We start from the raw sequence: 20227 nt of genomic DNA on the forward strand, positions 1-20227 counted from the left end.
AAGAATAAACATGCTAGAAAATATAGTGTTATAAATGAATGCATTGGGGAGAAAGTTAGAATATCTCTGATTGTATAAAATGTTGTAGAATCACATCTTAGGTACCGGTAGAAGCCCTCGTAAGGATAGTAGATCAACTAGAGGCTAGTCCAATTCCTAGAGAAAAAAGAGACCAAGATAAACCATTGATGAGATGATTAAGAAGGACTTGAAGATGAATCTTTTGTCAATGAAAATGATTTATAATATAGCATTATAGTGTTGTTCGATCCATATAGTCAACCAAGTAAAATAAAGGCTTAGTAGTTGTTGTTGAAGAAAATTATGTACTTAGTAACTTCAAATTATTTCTAATTCATATTTTTTTACTATTTGAAACCGTATATAATGTTTGTAAAACACTTACAAAAAAGAAGTTAAAATTAAAGCTTGACAAACTTATTTTTCTTACTTTGGAATAATTTTTCCTTTGGTCTATTTTGCATACATAAATCTCATCTTTCAAACAGGATGTACCAAAAATCTCAACTCTCAAACTACATTTGTAATGACCAAAGTTTTTTTTAGGTGTTAACTAATGATATATTTTTATCTTTAAGGGTAAAGAATTAATTTCTTTCAGGTTGCGTGGCTGACCCTTCTAACAAGTTTCATGCTTAGATATCGAACTTTTGTCTTATATGATACCAATAGATACAATCAGACCTTACACTACTTGATCAACTCATTGTGAATGACCAAAGTTGGTTTGCTTTTAGGAATATAACTTTTTCCTGATAAATATGTGCTTTCTGAATTCTGACCATTCCAATAGCCAATCAGTTATAAATCATATCCCCTTCATACAGAGTTGAACCTAAAGAGTCATTAGATAATCCTTTGCCCACTAAATGAGGATGGTTATATGGATCATAGGATCATAGGATCATGAAAATTAATTGACAGTTTAAAATACCTCATCATGTAAGTCATGCTTAAAATGAATCAAAAGTGGAAGGATTCAGCTAGTGTCATAACTGGAATTAACACTTAACATCAAATTTTAATCATACAACATTTGGAGCTAATTTATACAAAATGAAACTAAAAAAAGACAGGTTAGAACTTCCAAGCCAAACACAAGTGCTAATAGCAGCATCACTATTCACTATGGCTGTCTAAACTTTCCACTAATCTCCTCTTGGCAGACTTGGTTCTATAACACCAGACCTCAAAAGCCTCAGTCAAATCAGGATATCCAACTTCCCCATTTTTTATCCAGTCTCCAAGAATATCTGCTTGATCATTTGAAGGCAATGTCAATATCAATGACACAATTGCTCCCTCAATGGACTGGCACAAATCTTCATCCATTTTATATGGAAAACCAGTTTCCTCAATGGCTTTTGAATCTAGCAACGGCTTCATCTTCCGAACATAGGGAAACCAGTTCTTTAGCAATTGTACCCTGCATGGGGCTGGAAGAATCACACTACCATAACCAACTGCTTCCAAAACTTTACTTGTTACTTCTATCAGCTTTATTTTCAGACCCCACATGACATGGTCAAGCTTTTTATCTTCAATGATTCCCAAAATTTTACTAGAGATTGCAGCCCAGTCAGAAACAAAATTCTTCATTAAATCCATCTTCGGAAGTACATTACATATCCACTCAAGATCAGATACCTTCCTCATTACCTTATTATTTGCAGTCTCAAACTCAAGGGCAGTGTCCAACAGCAACAAAGACAACTCCGTTTCAAATGAATGAATGATATTGTAAACACCCATTCTTACTATCGATTTAACTTCATCATCAGCCATAACCGTTGAAGTATCTTCATCTTCTCCTAACATGAAGTCAACTTGCTCTTGAGCAGAAACTCGAAGCTCGTCTCCAAATGGGAAACATGGTCCCTCCATAGACATGGCAAAGCGAATAGCTGAGACAAATATATCTTTGGCACTGCTTAAATCTACAGGTTTGATCTTATTTATTCTTGACATGGCTATTCAACTCAGCTTCAATACCAGTATAAATTCGCAACCCCTCTATGTTCGTACAAGAATGACCTCCAAGTTTATAACCCTTGTGTTCTTTTTTACAGCCAAGAGCAGTTTCTACCTATGAATAAATACAACAGATTTAATGAAACCCAACAACTCCAAAATTATACTCATTACAACTAATAGCTTCAGTAGCAGTGCAAAAACCAAAAAAATTAGGAGTCAAAAACTCAAAATAAATGTCCAACATATATAATTTAAACATGTAATACTGTAAAAGTAAAGGAGAATCATGTGTATAATTTTTTTAAGACTATGTTTGGAATGGAACAAAGTTACCACAGCAGTGTTTGGATATTTTATGATGAAATAGAGTGAATAATAAATTAGTTCTATCTTATTTCATCCCATACCCCAAATTGGGGGAGACAGAGAAAAACAAAGGTAGTAGTAGATTGAATGGAACCTGTGTTTTAAATTGTGGTTGCAGTTAGACAATGTGGCCGCATCTACAATTGTGTTGCTACTGCGAATACTCCGATACCACAATATTGTAGTTACAGTAAGCAATTTAAAACACTGGAATTATTCCATTCCACAACAATATTATCAAAAGCAGTGAACAAAGACCAAAACAGCAAAGTCAAACTACCAAAAGCAACAAATTCAGACAAAAAGGAACCAAACCAAACCATAATTAAAATATATAAAAAAATCAACTTTGGCTTGAAAAACTGCCTAATTTTTTTAAAAAAAATAAATTGATTATTTTTGTGTTAAAAAAGGCTTGTATATATACAGAGACATGATTCCATGAAGTTTTGAGAAATGAAGACAAGGGATTTACCTTCAATTGGAAGAACATAGAAAGGATAGTGCTTAATTTGATTATTTTTGAATCCTCTCACAGCTTCAATGCCGGGTAAGTAAAACCCTAACAATACTGCGTCGTTTCGAGAGCTAGCTTTGTAGAAGTTAAGAATTGAGTTAAAGAGTAAACTAGTTGAAGGACTCTCCTTTTTTTATGTTGTCTCTTCTTTCATTGTTATTTTGTACTAACAAATATCTATAATAAACTAATCTCTTCTTTCTTGTCATATTTTATAAATGATTATAAATTGTTAATTGTAATAGATTTAGTAATATGGTTAGTTTTATAATTTATATTTAAAAGAACACAAAAAACTCTTACTACCAGAATCACCCCACACCAAGAATGTTATTTTTCCAAAAATATTGGTCAAGGTTAAATTGGAAAAATAGTTTGAGAAATTCTTAAGAAACTATGCATAAAAGAAAAAGTTTAAGGATTATGTAAACATAACCGTAGAAAAAGATGAAAATAAAATTAAAAAAGGCTTAATCTAATTAACTTGCAATACAATCCATATGAACAAGAACATAATCCATAACAATAGCGTCAAGAACATGATGTCGATCACAAGAACACGGGTCTTGTCATTAATGTATCTACAAGAACATGATCTACAACTTTTATTTTTTATTGAAAAAACAAATTCGGACATCTTGGTTACTAAATATGTAGTAAAATGGTGAGTTGAGAACATGGAGAATTTGATCAAACTATGTTTATTGGTCCTGCCATAACTTGAGATCTAGGAACTCAGATCACATAAAACCAGAACCAAAACGTAGATAAAGTGTAGATCTACAAGTCATATGAATATTACTTGGTCATTATTGGTCTCTTTTATTTCCAAAATCGGGTTGAAATAGGTGCAACAATATGATTTTGACAGCTTGATCTATTTATGTGTTTTGCTCCATTCTTGACCGAAATCCGTCCTTTTTGTGACAGGAATTTGAGTGATAATTTCAACAATAGTATTCTAAATTATAGTAAAATCACCCAAAAATGTGTATATAAAATGGGATCATCAACACAATTCTCTAGTATGAAGAGATAATAAAGAGAAATTTGAGTTTTTTCTAGATATCAACGCATTATTGATTATTCCACACAAAAAGGAAACATGTTGGGAATTAGGCACAAAAACAATGTTTATCAAACCTTGTTCTAGGAAAATTATATTTTTTCTACGAATCTCCTTATATCATTAAGAAAGTAATATGTGTCACAGTGATGTTTTATTTATTAATGATTGGTTTACGAATGACATATATCACTTTTTTAAGGTTAGGAGAATTTTATATAATTATATATCATTACTATTTATTTTGAGGCACTGTCAACTTTTAAAGGCAGTATCATTCTTTTTAACTAAACAAGAAGAAATAAATTATTTTATTACTTGTGAGTACCAACAAAATTCTTGATGCTTCATAATTTCCACTAAATCACTAATTGAGATAAGTGACCAAATATACCATACCTTCATGTACACATAAGTAGGTTAGAAACAACAATAACCCATAGGACACATCTTCAACCATTTATGAATATGTGTATATGAGAATTTACAAAGACTAGATGTTTGAAACTATCAAATCAATTATTTTGTATGTGCTGTTTATATTTTCTTGAGTGATGTATAGATAACAAATGATTGATCACGTAGCAATTCTTGCATGGAACAAATCCAAGCAATGACAAATGTCAAGTGAAAGGTGAAATATGGAAAATATTTTTCTAAGAAAAGTTGTTTAAGGAATGAAGAAATGAGAGTAAGGGACATTCTCACAACTTTTTCTTCTACATTTTTTACCCTTCATCCTTTCATCTTTTTATCTCACGATATATACTACTACATGCATCAATTGCCGTGATATGTTGAAAAAAGTATAATTAAATTAAAAGTTTAATAATTAACTATATTATGACCAATAATAACAAATAACACAGTGATACAATTACCTATATCTCTTCCCTACACCTAGAAACAAAAGTATTATTAGCACTCCAAAGTGTATCAAAATTTTAGTATTTATTTCATAAAATCATTAGTATAAATGGACAATTTGGGAGTGTCAATATCAACAACCCTAAAAAAGGGTGGGGTAAACATTTTCAATGTGATAAATATGAAATTAGCAGCATCATAAAGTTAGGGAAAAGACGCTGACACATGAGAAATGATGATATCTGAAGTACATTGTGAACAATTTAGTCCTGAAAAACATACCACTACTATCAAAAGATAATTCAAACTTTACATCACCATTCATGTCCCCAAACATAAAACACTAAACAAAAGGGAATGTCATTCTTTCTAGTTAATAGTAACAACACTACATTCAGAATTCTTATTTAAAGACCCAGCATTACCTGCAACTAAGTCACTGTCTGCATTTTCTCTCTGCTATCTTAATTCAAAGCTGCAAACTTGTTAAACTACTCATTCATTTGTACTGTTTCCACCCCAGCGACCACCTCCTCGGCCATCACCCTGGCTACCTCTCCATCCTCCCCTTCCCCTTCCCCTTCCTCTCCCTTGTCCCCAACCACTATCGGAGGCATCTCCGTGGCTACCACCCTGACCCCAACTCTTGCCACTGTTATCTTTCCAATCAGAAGACTTGGCATTATTAGCCCAGCCAGTAGTACCACCACCACTACCTTCACCAGAACCACCTTCACCCCAACTTTTGCCACTGTTATCTTTCCAACCAGAAGACTTGGGATTACTACCCCAGCCAGTACCACCACCGCCACTACCTTCACCAGAACCACCCTCAGCCCAACTCTTGCCACTGTTGTTATCTTTACAACCAGAAGACTTGGGATTACTAGCCCAGCCAGTACCACTGCCGCCACTACCTCCACCAGAACCAGCCTCACCCCAACTCTTGCCACTGTTATCTTTCCAGCTAGAAGACTTTGCATTATTAGCCCAGTCAGTACCACCACCACTACCTTCACCAGGACCACCTTGGCCCAAACTCTTGCCACTGTTATCTTTCTGGACCAAAGAATTGGCATTATCCCAGCTAGTACCTCCACCGCTACTCTTGCCAATGTTATCTTCCGAACCAGAAGAATTTTTATTAGCCCAACCAGAGCCTCCACCACTACCTTCACCCCAACTCTTGCCAGTGTTATCCTTTGAACCAGAAGAATTGGCATTAGCCCAACCAGTGCCTCCACCACTACCTTCACCCCAACTCTTGCCAGTGTTATCTTTAGAACCAGAAGAATTGGCATTAGCCCAACCAGTGCCTCCACCACTACCTTCACCCCAACTCTTGCCAGTGTTATCTTTAGAACCAGAAGAATTGGCATTAGCCCAGCCAGTACCTCCACCATTACCTTCCCCCCAACTCTTGCCAGTGTTATCTTTCGAACCAGAAGAATTTGCATTAGTCCAACCAGTGCCTCCACCACTACCTTCACCCCAACTCTTGCCAGTGTTATCTTTAGAACCGGAAGAATTGGCATTAGCCCAGCCAGTACTGCCAGTATCACCACCACCCCAACTCTTGCCACCGTTGTCTTTCGGGCCAGAAGAATTGGTATTAGTCCAGCCAGTACCACCACCACTACCTTCACCCCAACTCTTGCTACTGTCATCCTTCCAACCAGAAGAATTGGCATTTGCCCAACCACCACCGGAGTGATCATCTCCATTACTGCCCCATTTACCACTATAGCTACCCCTGTTCATATCACTCTCACTTTCACGTCCTTGGTCGTCATCACCTTGGTTCCCTCTCCTTCCTCTCCCCCTCCCCCTTCCTCTTCCCCTTCCTTGCCCATTTCCCCAACCACTACCTTCTTTAGGACTATCCTCACCCCAGCTCTTACCACTGTTATCTTTCCAACCACCACTCCCAGAATTATCATTTCCGCCATTGCCCCATTTACCATTATAACTGTCGTTCACATCATTCTCATTTCCACGTCCTTGGTCATCATCACCTTGGCTCCATCTCCCCCTTCCCCTCCCTCTTCCTCTGCCCCTCCCCCTTCCCCTTCCTTGTCCCGGACCACCATCACCAGAATGCCACCCACCACCACCATCACTACCCTCACCAGGACCGCCCCCACCCCAACTCTTGCCAATATTATCATTCGAACCAGAAGAATTGGCACTAGCCCAACCAGTACCAGCACTACCCCAACTCTTGCCACCGTTATCTTTCTGGCCAGAAGAATTGGCATTAGACCAGTCAGTACCACCACCACCCCAACTCTTGCCAATGTTATCTTTCTGGCCAGAAGAATTTGTATTAGCCCAGCCAGTACCACCACCACTACCTTCACCAGGACCACCCTTCCCCCAACTCTTACCAATGTTATCTTTCCGGGCAGAAGAATTGGCATTATCCCAGCCAGTATCACCGACACTGCCTTCACCAGGACCACCCTCACCCCAACTCTTGCCAGTGTTATCTTTCAAAGAAGAATTGGCATTAGCCCAGCCAGTACCAGTATCACCATCATTGTTATGACCAGTTCCAGTACTGCCCCATCCACCAGCCGAACTGTTTTGTTTCCCTTTACCTTCGCCACCTGTCGTTCCCCATCCCCCTACCTCACCACTTCCATTGCCTTCAGCAGAACCACCCACTCCCCAACTCTTACCAGCAGCAAAGGAATTATCAGTAACATCATTGGAACCAGAGCCCCACTTTGAACTAGTAAAACCACCATCATCATTGTCATTATCATCACGAGATTCAGATCTACCAAATCCACGCCCACGACCACCACGGCGGCCACGATCACCACGGCCACGACCACCACGATCACCACGTCCACCACGATCCCCACGCCCACGGCTGCCACGACCAAATCCACCACTACGACCATCTCCACGGTCATTGTAACCTAAAAGGCATAGATTAAATGAATCAAATAAAAGAATACAATCAATAAATGGAGTATAAGCATCAATACTGTGTTATCCTAGGATATGAATGCTTACATTGAAACTAAAATCCTACTTCGATCAGAATTGAACAATGTTTCTCCTAGGAATATTATACTGTAATTATAAGAGAGAATTTATAACACATTTATTTGAGAACAATATGATTAAAAATAAGCTGGTGCCTAGGAATAGAAACAGATACTCCATGACAACTACTTATTTAAGAGGAACAGACAATATGTGAGATATACAATAATTAACATTTTAAATTTGATCAAAGTGCAACAATGCATTACTCCAAGTAAAGTATTTTATATATCTTAAACAAAACTGAGATCACAGTTTCAACTAAAACACTTTAAACTTGCCACTTTAAAAGAGACAATTCTGAAAGAAAACCATTCTATGAGGCTGTAAAGTTAACCCCCTAAACCCTATCAACAAACCATTTTGTCATTCACTAGTTTCTTTGAAAGTTTGGAATACTCAATTTATATTTGTCAATAAGAGACAATAATTCAGAAAAACATTGGCTTATGATCAGTTTAATAGGGCTTTGATAGAACATTCAAGGGGTTTGTCATATGTGAGGCAATTGGTGGAAGGGTTGATTAATGACCCAGACATGGAGTGGAAGCGATCATGGAATGCAAATTTTCTCAGGACATGTGTCAAAATATAGAAAATAAAATCAAATAAGAACAAAGGTTATGTGCTATTACCTCCAGATATGGACTCCCTATTTGATCCATCTGTTGTCTGGTTTTTTGCTGCCGTAACAATATCATTAATATGATTCTGAAAATATGTCACCAGTTGCTCAAGATTTTCGAATATTTGCTTCCGAAACTTGAATCCTTTTGGATGAATACCAATAAACTCATGATGTGTTTTTGTACTTCTGATATAAGACAAGATGAAAGTGCCAGGATGCTCATGTGAAATACCAAAGCCATATGGTATCCTCTTTGGATATTCTTCCTTCTCTTGTTTTAATAGTTCATCAACCTCGGCTTTTGAGCCCTTCTTAAATTTTCGGAAATTAATCATAGCTTTCAGATAAACTACCAATGGATTGACATAGTCTCCAATAACCTATTTTCATAGCATAGGAAAAGTGTTGAGTTCAAAAGGCTCAAAAAATAAGCAAGCACTTCATAATCAAACATAAATTATACAGTCTCAAATTATTATTCATGGACCTACACGAGATTTACTTAGGATTAGTTCCAATCTAGAGTCTATTTCCTGACGCTTACAGCTTACCGACAAGCATGTCTTGAATGAATTGATATTTATTTCCTGTTTACAAAAATTATTGACTTTAAAATATATGTGCCAGATATCATCAAAAGACATAAGCCTGTCTATTCGTATCATGATTACTCCATACAGGACACACAAAAAGCACACATTCAAAGGACAGAAATTTCAAGAGTGATATGTTGAACACAAATAATGAAGAAGCATAAAAAAACATAGGGAAGGACTTTGAAATGTAACTGAAATCTCAATTATGGATGCTGACCTTATCTATGCCCTCAAATGTTTCCTCTCCTATTTTTAATGTCTTTCCAAGTCCAAGCAAGCTTTTCATATCATGATTCTTTCCACCTTCAACAATGTCTTTGTGTACATAAATTCCACAAGAAAACTTAAGAGACAAGGTCAAATAGCATGGACCCCTTGAACTTGGGTGAAAAATATATTCCCCAACATCCTTATCTGCAAGGAACTATTCAATAAAAAAGACACTCCTTTCAGTAATTTAAAAAAGTCCATTTGGAAATTGAGAATAACTCTGAAATCAAGCAACAAAAGAACTCACCTCTTTTGCTTGATCTGCAGTTACATTTTCAAAATGGGAATGAGAAATCATCCTGGGCATGAAATGTTTATTTCCAAGCTCCTTTTTTTGCACTGTTTCTAGCTGGCTTGATAAAGTGATGTTTTCTTGACAGTAATATGGATCCATGTCAAGACTTTGATTGTCATCATTCTTCATCTCACTTGCTTTACAAGTCAAGTTGACCCGGCATCTACTCTTATCAATTAGCATGATCTTGCACGTAACCACATCACCTTCATGCAATTTATCTGTTAAGAATATATTCTCTGCATCATCTGCAAAGTCATCCTTACAAAGAACTCCAGTCATTCCAGAGTCAAGCACACAGAATGCCTGTTGGCGCTGCACATGGCGGACTTTTGCTTGAACTCTTTTTCCTTCAACAACCGTATTCCCAATTTCTCCAGTTATCATATAGTACTCCTCATCTTGAGTCGGTTCGTTATAAGGCCTCCTAGGATCTTCAAATGGGTGGAGCAATTCCATCCTTATGTCAAAAAGAGTCGGCCTTCTGCACTCTCCTTTTTCAGTTTTGAATCTATCTGCATATTCATTTAAATCAAAAGTTTCTAGCAGTTTTGGATCATTGTGAATATATTCAATTGCATTCACTTCGGCAACATTAGCATCTGGACTTTCCAGAATTCTTTTGTGAACAGCTCTAGCTAATTCCTCAGCAAGATAATATGACTCTGGATGAATTCTGGTACGATCCAGAATGTTGCCAACAGTGTCAACAAAAATTGGGTCATCACAAGAAACCTGCAAAAAGCCAACAGCATTGCAGAAAACCTTCTTTGTGTTCAATCCAAGTTTAGTGAAGTCCTTCCGATTTCTCAGATCAATTCCAGTAAGTAATTCTCTCTGAAAAATACCAGCTTTCCGGGGTCCAAGACCGGAAATAAACTGCAGCGGAGCCATGAGCCAGTCATGTCTGATGGCCAAATTTATGTCTATACCTACTTGATTTGTGATATCTGTCATGACCCATTCAATTATCTCCAGCTTCTCATCATTTGTTAGGAACTTCTCCAGGGGGTACAACTTCCAAGACACGACCTCTTTTTTGACACCACAGAGAGTTGCAATCATTGCCAGTGGGTTTAGAAGGTAACGACCAAGGGCCACAGCCCTCTTGACAATGCCTACATGATTTCAAGAGTACAGTAATATAAGCACCCAAAAAACTCATTACAATCACATTTGCAATATAGTATATCTGTTTCTAGTTTGAGATATGATATACGACAGTATCCATCTACCCTCACATTAGACATCAGTGGCTTACACATGTGTTGTATTTAAGTTGTACAAAGAAAACATTTTCCTAATGTCAAGTGCATACATACTAAAGTCCAAAAAATGGTATGAAAGAAAAGAGGAGAAAAAATGGAAATTGAAGAGAAAAGAAAAGAAACCCGTGTAATACCAAGTTGTCTGGGAAGCTGATTCATAGAAATTTCTGATTCTTCATAAAGACGAGGTAAACTTTCATCCCCTAATACAACTGCCGGTACTCCTTTCATCTCTTGACAGCCATCTTCAAAATTGTCCTCCGACATCATGGAAATGATCTGATTTATGATCAAAAGAACTCATTGAATCATTGAAGAAACTATCAAACATAAATAAGCTACAATAGCAGTCAATATATACCACGAGTTGAATCATGATATCTACTAATGTATAATCTTAATAAAAAGAGATGCTCTTTGAAATTTATTAATGTAACATTGACAGAGAAATAATTATAATATTTATATTTTCGTATTACAGAAAAAATTGTCTAAAAAAAGTATTTCCAAATTTGCATCCCAAACTGCATTGCCGAGTAGTTTTTAGCCTTGGCATTCAACAAGGCTCATAGAGGGTGAGAATAGGTGCAGCGGTAAGGTTGCTTGCCTTGAGACCTAGAGGTCATTGGTTCAAATCCTGGAAACAACCTCTTCCCTTGTGAGGATAAGACAGCGTACACCTACCCTCCCCAAACCCCACTAGTGAGAGCCTTGTGCAATGGGCCACCCTTTTTTTCATTCAACAACACGTGCTTCCATCTCTATAAAAGGAGAAACAAAATCTGAAAAAGCACCAAGCAGCATTTGCATCCGCAATGCAACCAATAACATTCAGAAATGTTTAGCAAAGCTCCATAGAAAATGTGCAGAACCAAAACATTCCGATAGTATTGAGTGTTGTCACATTTGGGCCCCACATAAGACTGGTTCTTCTCTAATTCTAATGCATCTACAACACTTCATGATACAATAACAATTTAACTCTTCTGTAAAATATATCACTTTTAAGCATGTTTAGTATCATTTAAGGCAAGAAGAAAAAAAAAGATTAGAGAAGTGAAGAAAGAGAGGAGAGAAATAGAATTACCACCCATCTGGTTAATATCAATCAAAGGAAAAAATGGATGTTTCCCTTTTATTGTATGGTTTCATCAAGAAAAGAAGAAAAAATATGTAATGTGTAAATTTTACTTGGACCCCCAAAAAAACCTTTTCATTCCCCTCCCTTCTCACCTATTCTATCCAATAGTGAATGGGTAGAGAAAAAATGTAGGACTCACTCAAACTCAGCCACTTCCAAATGGATTTTTTGCCCCTTGATGCATGCATATCAAGTGAAATATGAAATCAATTACTACTGCCAATCATTTCCTTTCCATCCCAGAACACCATACCAACCAAAGAGGAGGGGAAATCTCATATATTCAAAACATTTAATACACCATAGCGGCCTAAGCCATCAAGTAAGTTGAAGAGTCAGTATACCTCATTAATGTCTTCCCTCAGCCTTATACAGGACGAATTAGCAGCTCCTAGAACAATAACACGTGGCTGGTGGATTGTTAGGAACTTGAGGACACGCTCTTGATCATTTTTCCTGCGCTGTTGGTCATTAATATTTTGAGATCGCAGTGCAAGTGATCCAGCATGCATCACATCAAAAACTTCACCTCTGGAGCCCAACATGACAAAGGTGGTGCCAGGCTTTCCATTTCCCAAACAACATGCCATAACTCCCTGCTCTTTTGCAGTACTACTGCCCTTGTTTTCATATGTTGCAAGAGAGTTTTGATATGGTGCAACAGAGACTCTGTTCCACAACTGCCACCCATACTCCATTAATAACCAGTTTTTGGCTTTAGCATTTAACAATGTCCGTGCTTCCTTCTCCATAGAAGGCAAAAGAAAATTGGAGAGAGCATCCTGCAAAATTAATTTACGCTGCTCATTCCAAAGCTTGGCAGCTGTTCCTTCACTATGTTTGAGATAAGCACTATTGCAGGTCATTGTCAACTCGTTAAGGGCATCATCAGGTAACTTTATGGTAACCTGGAGAAGCTTCTCTTCTTCAGCCTTCTGAATGAAAAGCCACTGTGAATCTTCAAACTTCAAGATAGGTTTGTCCTTCAGCCACTTAACACCTGCGAACTCATGAAAGGAATCTATTGATATGTTTCCTTGCGCTGTAGGGCTAGTTGAGACTAAAGCCTTATTCATAAATATGCCACGGATATGTTTCTTGAAATGTATCCCACAACTTAACATAACTGCCGCCTGGAAAACAAAATTATGAATTAAAAAAATAAGACTAGATAGGCTTTGGACTTATGCACGACCAGAAGATAATCAACAGCATACCATGTGCCTAGCGCCTTTAAGTACAGCTTCTGAATTTTCAAATGTTTCACACTTATACATTGAAGCTATTTCCTCAGGAGATTCCTCTGGATCTTCTTCATTGTCTATTCCCTAGAGTCCAAGAATCCCTCAACTCAAATGACACCCAAAAAAATGTGAATATATTCAGTTATATGTGAGCAAAAGCAAAAACTTACCACTTTCTCAAGAGTAACTAGAGAATCAAGCTTCTCAGGATTGCCGAATTTGCGTGCAAGTTTCCACAGTCCAGCCTTATTGCAATTGGAATAGAATGACTTCCGCATAGGCCTTTTATAACCACTATCAAATAACTCCTCAGCTTGTGGAAAATGCAAATTAAACTTCATATCAATATCATCAATCTCTCTTTCTGTTTCAGCCTTCTTAAGCATATTGGTGATGGAGACAAAAATCTGCTGACGGAAACTGGATTCTTCATCAAGGGAAGACAGTTGGCATTCTTCCTCAAAATATTTGTCATAGTATCTCATAAGTGTGTTCTTCCGCTTTTGAAGAAGCAGCCACTTGATATCCAATTCCTTGATTACCCAGAGTATCTATACCAAGAATGAATTTAAATCACCAACTTCTAAAGCATTAGTTTCTTTTATTTAGTTAAATTGCTAATTCAATTATCCACCTTTCTTCCTGTGCAACAAATAATCCTTCTTACAAAGAGAGGTGATCTCTTATTTGTTCAATTCATATCATCCATCAAACAAAGCAGTAAATGTACAATAAAAGGCATCAACTTAAAATACCTTGTGATATTTCAGCTTAGGCTTTCCATCATTATTATCCCAAGTGTTTTCTGATTCATCCTGCTTTGTATCTTCTAGAAGACTGAGGCAATGTTCCTTCCGGTACATTGCAATAAATGGTATCTAAGAAGTAATGAAAAAAACATAAGTTAACAAGGAATTTTTATTATTAGACAGCCTAACAAAAGTCATGTAATCAAATATAATCTTACGTCGTATTTCTCTGTGTGATGCAATTCCAAGAATCGAACAATGTCTTCCCGCTTTACTGTTTCAACTAGTTTGCAGGACTCAGCCTCACTAAACAATGGATTTATGTTGGATGCAAGTTGACTTAGAATCCAAAAACTTTCTTCTTCAATACTCATTCTGTCAACTGGAACTAATCCTACATTGTCCTCAATTATCTGTATAAACGTGCAGACATATCAAATTTAAGTCTCAACGGAATGATTGTCAAATGATATTCATTAATCAACAAAAACTTTGAAAATGACCTGCATCCTCTCGGGTATGTCTGCACCATCTACAGAGTTACCCTCTCCAGCAGTCCGCGTACTAGTAGGGATGAAAGAATCATGCTTGTTATGATCATCAGGAACAGTAGAATGCATTTGAAATTCTCTACTGTGCTTTTGTGGCAGGCCTGCTTTCCCAAAACTATTCTTGGCTTCTTTTGGATGTGAAAATGAATGTTTTGGATCTTCAAGCTTTCTTTGTCTAATGCAAAGTTAACAACAAAATAACATATTAAAGAGGGAACAGATGATATTATATTTCCTACAAAACGAAATCGATAATAATTTATCAGTCATAACTCATGTAATATAGAGCAGTGATTAATAGAAAACTAGTAATATAATTGTTAGAACATACCTGAGAGAATCTCCCTTCTCATAGACAACCTCTTCATCCACTATAAAATCTTCCATGTCATCATCTGAATCGTCATTAGACATGGATTCATATTCATCAAAAAGTGATCCTGCAAAAACCAAGGATTCTTTTATCAACTAACAAATAATAAACAATAGCACATTATGAAACCTAAATGACAACTCAAAATGGGTCTCACAGGATTGTTCCAAACAACTAGTTTATTATAAGATCTACAGTCCAACTCCAACAAGTGCAATAAGTGAAACATTTGAAAAAGCAAATGGAAAAATTTGAGAAAAATGAAGAAAAAAAAACCAAATGCAGATAATGATCACCTCCATCATCAGAAGTGTATGTCCCAACCTTTTTAAGCCTCTTGAGTTTTCTATCTCCCTAAAAACCCACCGAAGAAAAGGCATGATAAGTAACATAAAATCAGGCTCATAGGTGCTTGAATTGACACTGAACAACCAGTTATAAAATAAAGCTTACCAAATTTTCTTGGTTGATGCTCGCATTCTCACGGATTAACTCAAGATCATCACTGTCAAGGACAAGGTTTTTCAATGATCTCCTCCTGATAATCAGTAGCAAAAGCACAAAGTGTTGAGTAAGTAATGCAGATACAGAAATCACAATACAGGGTAGTGGGGAAGCATAATACCACCTTTTTGCCATCTTTTGTGTTTGTTTAGGATTTTCTTCATTATCTTCATCTTCAATATCATCAACCAGAAACCCATCAACCTCAAATTCATCCAAGCTGTCATCTGCTTCACCAAGTGAGGATAAAAATCTTAATTTTCACATACAAAGAGCATCATCCTAAGTACTTATGTGTGATACCACACCAATATAAATGGCAATAACAAACCAAACATGTTATGATGGGTTAATAAATGACCAGTATACTCTTACAATGAAGCCACCATCAAAGGACAAGCAACCAATTACTTTGACCAAAATTGGAATATTAAACTTAACTTTACTTGCTCATTAAGCAATTGACAGATATAATAGCTTGTTTTACTCTTATATTTAAAAGGTAAAACTACTACATGGGTCCTCCAAGTTTCATCTTGCTACTGTAACTCTTTTTTGTTTCATTTTGGTCCTACTCAGAACACTTTTCCTCTATTCTTTCATTTTTTGATCAAAATTCACAAGTTTGGTATTATTTAGTTCAAAATGAAAAGACATATACAATCCATCAATTATTTTTCTGAAATTCTAACACTGATAAATTGGATCTGAGCCAGTGGTGGCGACTCAATGAAATCCATGACTATAAATCTCTGAGGTCAGGAGTCATGAGAGGCGAGAATAGGAGTTATAAAATAGTGTCGGGGTATTCAAGCTTAATTGGTGGCATCCGCTCAGTAAGGGTCGCATATCAAGCATGTGGTGTTACATTAAAACCAAAAACATACCAAATTGAAAACAGAAAATAACTTAAAGGAGCTACTTAAACAACAAAACTTAATAAAAACGTATAGTACCAACTCAAAAACAGAAAGTAACCAAGAAGGTGAATGTAGTACTTCAAATAAAAATTGAATATATTAAAAAAATGAAAACGCTCCCCTTTTTACATAAAATCGAAAGAGAATGGAGCTGAAAGAGAGTGGGAGTGAAAGATGAACAACGAAGTGAGCTAAGAAATTATGAATGAAACTGATCGAATTTGAGTTCATAGCTTTTTACCTTCATCATCACTGCTATCTTCTACAGTAACAGCTTTCTGTTTCCCTTTCCTTCTGATTTTCTCTACAAAAATCGAAACCATGCACAACAATCAGAACCGATCGAAACAAAAAAACGTAAAATTGAAAGAAAAACAAGTTCAGATTACGAAATGTGACTCACCTTGTTGTTCATTCGGAACCGATTTTCTTCCCATTGTAGAAGAAAAAATGCGAAACCCTAACCCTTGATTTTCGAAGAGAAAAATGTGTGAAGTGAAAAAATGAGGGAGAGAGAGAGAATGGTGCTTTTTTCTATGAGTAACGTACTAACGCGATTTAAGGTACAATCATGCCCTTGGGAATTTGGTTTATTTACGAGGTTGCCATGGATATACCTGTTTCACTTTTATTGGTTATGGTGTTGTGAATTTTGCCACGTTGGAGATGGATTTACGTGGATTCATGTGTGGTAAAAAGGGGTGTGAAGGGTAGAAATGTCATTTGAGAGTAAAGAATTGGGATTTTTAGAAGAAAAATAATTGTGTGAAAACCGATACAACATTTCATATTTGAAGATAAATATATATATTTTTTATGTTATTATTTATGATTAAATTTGATTTAAAATTAAATTTTTAATATATTGTTTAAATTTTATTGGTTGTTTTTATATCACAATGAGCACACAAGTTTAGTTCAATGGGATTTAATAGGTACAAGTGGCAACATGCATGTATGGTAAAGAAAGGGAATATAGATGAAATTTTCATCTTTATCTTTCATTAGTATATAATATAATATAATATGGAAATTTAACCACAAGGAAGAAAAAAAGAAATTAATTGGTGATAAACATACACCAATTAGTAAATTATTGCTCCATTCCTTTATATGCGTTGCTCTTATAGAAATTTTTGTTTGATTTGATTGGCATTCTCAAATTTAAGGTAGTATAAATTGCTTCTTCATAAATTATAATGTTATTGTGAAGGAGAAAAAATAGTTGTGAGAAGAATAATTAGAATAATATAATTAAAATCAATAAAAATTCTTAATTTTTATAAATAGAATAATGTATATCTTATATTAGAAGATAATTTTATTATCACTCTACTAAAGATATTATACTTGTTATTTTTTCACATATTATATATATTATTTCATTAAGATATTACTGATATGTCAGCTTATTATAAGTAGACATAACCTAACTTATCTCAAATATATTTTATCATCTTTTATAAAACATCTAATAATAACACAAACAAAAAAATGGGAAGTAATTATAGAATCTCCATGTGATACACACCCTATAAAAACTCAAAGATTTTCTTAGTTGAAAAAATGGCAAGTATTTTTCATAAATCCATTAAATATGATAAAAATATATTTTCCTATGGAAACTATACAACATGCCTTCTTTTTTTGTACTGTGTGTCATTATCTTTTTTATTGGGTAAAACATTAATCTCTTTTAGGATGTGTAGTTGTCATCCCAACAAGTATCATCCATAAGAATCGAATATTTAATTTTTTAGTCATCTTGAGAATCTAACAAAATCTTCTACCACTACATCAATACCCTGGTTGTAAGTATTACATCTCTACGCCTAATACTTTTGACAAGCTAAATCCTTGTATCCTTTCATATTATTTTTAATTGCATTTCTCTTATATATCACATATCTAAAAGTGACATTAATTAAAACTTTTACCAACGGACATTGATTCAAGTGGTATATGTTTAATTTTCCTTAACTAAGGTCTCGAGTTCGAGTTCGAGTCTTGTGGATGAAAAAAATGTCTGCTGGGAGTGTTAGCCCCGACAAGATTGCCTCCAGTACGAGAATACATGTGGGAAACAAAAAAAAATTAAAACATTTGTTTATTATTTATTTATATAATTACTAATTTGGGTGAATAAATATATAGATATAACTAAATATTAAATCATTAGTAATTTTATAATTAATTTAATGTATATTTTCTTGCTTTAAACAATGTGGTTTTTTTTCAAGCACCCATAATTATGAATTATGATGAGTGTCTCATTCTCAACTGAATAATAAATTCAAGTGGACGCATGTATAAGATGATGATATGTGACATTTAAAAAAATTTAATAGTAAATTTTAAATTATTTTTAATTAAAGTTTTTTTAAATTAATAAATCAATCTAGGCCTATTTGAGGATTATGGTTAATAAATTTAAGGATGATCTCATAAAGAAGCATTAATTCTATATGAATATATTATTCATGTATCTTACACAATATCACACAAAATATTGTATCATATTAAAATCTTATTAAGTCTTATATTTCGCCTTAAACCAAAAGGCCTTATGCCTCATATCAATCATTTTTTTTGTATAATCAAAAATATTCTCTCATCTTACAGATAAAAAATTAATTTTTTGAATTTAATAAATGTCTCTCCCAACTAAAAATTGAAACAAAAATCAAATATTTATACATAGAAACAAACTTGAGAGTGATAAAATATTTATACATACCAAGAATGCATTAAAGTTTAAAAGTAACTATTAGAATAATTTTTGTCACCTACTACAAGTTCAGTCTCATAACTCTTTTTGAATTTCCAGTGTTTTAGCTAACATAACTTGTTGTAGCTTGCATATACTCATCTATTGTCCCTTTTGCCCACTTTATTGAATATCCATGTGTGTGATCTATTAAAGTGTTTGTATATAGAATTTGTGCCAAGTTTATTTGGGTGGAAATTATTAAATTTGGCATTGTAATGTGCCCTTAGTCTCTTCCATATGAAACTAAATGATGCCAAATAATATGTTTCTTATTCTTAACATCCTCTCCTCAAAAACTATAACTAGAATTATCAATTTACAATTCTTAAGTCGGTTGAGTTGCGAGACATAAAGTATTTGTTCATAAATCTTGTGGGCCGCACTGTTAGAAATATATTCGTATATTTCTATATTTATGCTCAAGACCCAATCTGTCATTAAATATAATTATGGTAATTGTATTTATTCATTTTTATCATATTTAATTAAATAGATTATATGATAAGGTCCTTGATTAAAAATTAGAGACATGTTATTATAATAGAGATTATAATAATGAGAAACATGTCTATTATAATTTTTAATCTAAATTGTTCTTGGTCGTAGAATCATTGAGAATAGGATATCAATGACTCGGGTAGACCAATATATGTGTGATAGTATTTATTGGATAAATATTAATAGATCTTATTTATTAAATTGCACATATAGATGATGTATATGTGGATATGATCATTGAACTGACTCAATCGAGAATTCCTAATGGTTAAGATTACCTTAAATTGTCAATAGGAAATTCTCAACAAGAAATGAAATAGTTTCCTTTGACCATATGTTATTTATCATACTTTGATTTCGGACACATAATGTCCCAGGACGTTATTTGAGTGAATATTGCGTGTGATTAAATGCTTGTAGAATTAATGATTATTCAAAAAGGAATACATCAACTCTCGGTAATGGGTTTGAGCTCTATAATAAAATGACCTTGGCCAAGGTATTACAATGAATAAAGAAATGAGTTTCTTTGAGTTATTATGACAACTTACT

At 34.8% G+C, this 20227-nt stretch overlaps 2 protein-coding genes across 15 annotated transcripts; both read right to left on the bottom strand.

Moving 5' to 3' along the window:
• On the bottom strand, positions 975-2976 carry LOC109345937 (BTB/POZ domain-containing protein At3g05675). Its single transcript, XM_019585229.1, has 2 exons — positions 2837-2976; positions 975-2107 (listed from the first exon to the last, which is right to left on the bottom strand). The coding sequence occupies exon 2, from the start codon at positions 1987-1989 to the stop codon at positions 1141-1143; it is 849 nt and encodes a 282-aa protein (XP_019440774.1). The 5' UTR covers positions 1990-2107; positions 2837-2976; the 3' UTR covers positions 975-1140.
• Positions 4963-16931, bottom strand: LOC109345938 (transcription elongation factor SPT6 homolog). Of its 14 annotated transcripts, none has more exons than XM_019585231.1 (19): positions 16811-16931; positions 16649-16711; positions 15612-15714; positions 15437-15521; positions 15280-15337; positions 14942-15050; positions 14563-14785; positions 14278-14472; positions 14066-14188; positions 13481-13861; positions 13284-13394; positions 12411-13199; positions 11060-11204; positions 9610-10775; positions 9310-9516; positions 8504-8876; positions 5972-7738; positions 5294-5905; positions 4963-5243 (listed from the first exon to the last, which is right to left on the bottom strand). In XM_019585231.1, exons 1-18 carry the CDS (start codon positions 16842-16844, stop codon positions 5307-5309), a joined length of 6531 nt encoding a protein of 2176 aa, XP_019440776.1. In that variant the 5' UTR covers positions 16845-16931; the 3' UTR covers positions 4963-5243; positions 5294-5306. The 14 variants fall into 14 exon arrangements, with proteins under 14 accessions (XP_019440776.1, XP_019440788.1, XP_019440781.1 ...); XM_019585243.1 differs by having other exon boundaries at positions 4965-5905; positions 5972-6451; positions 7025-7738; XM_019585236.1 differs by having other exon boundaries at positions 4965-5905; positions 5972-6205; positions 6362-7738.

The sequence above is a fragment of the Lupinus angustifolius genome, chromosome LG04 (assembly GCF_001865875.1).
Source record: "Lupinus angustifolius cultivar Tanjil chromosome LG04, LupAngTanjil_v1.0, whole genome shotgun sequence".
Taxonomy (NCBI): Eukaryota; Viridiplantae; Streptophyta; class Magnoliopsida; order Fabales; family Fabaceae; genus Lupinus; species Lupinus angustifolius.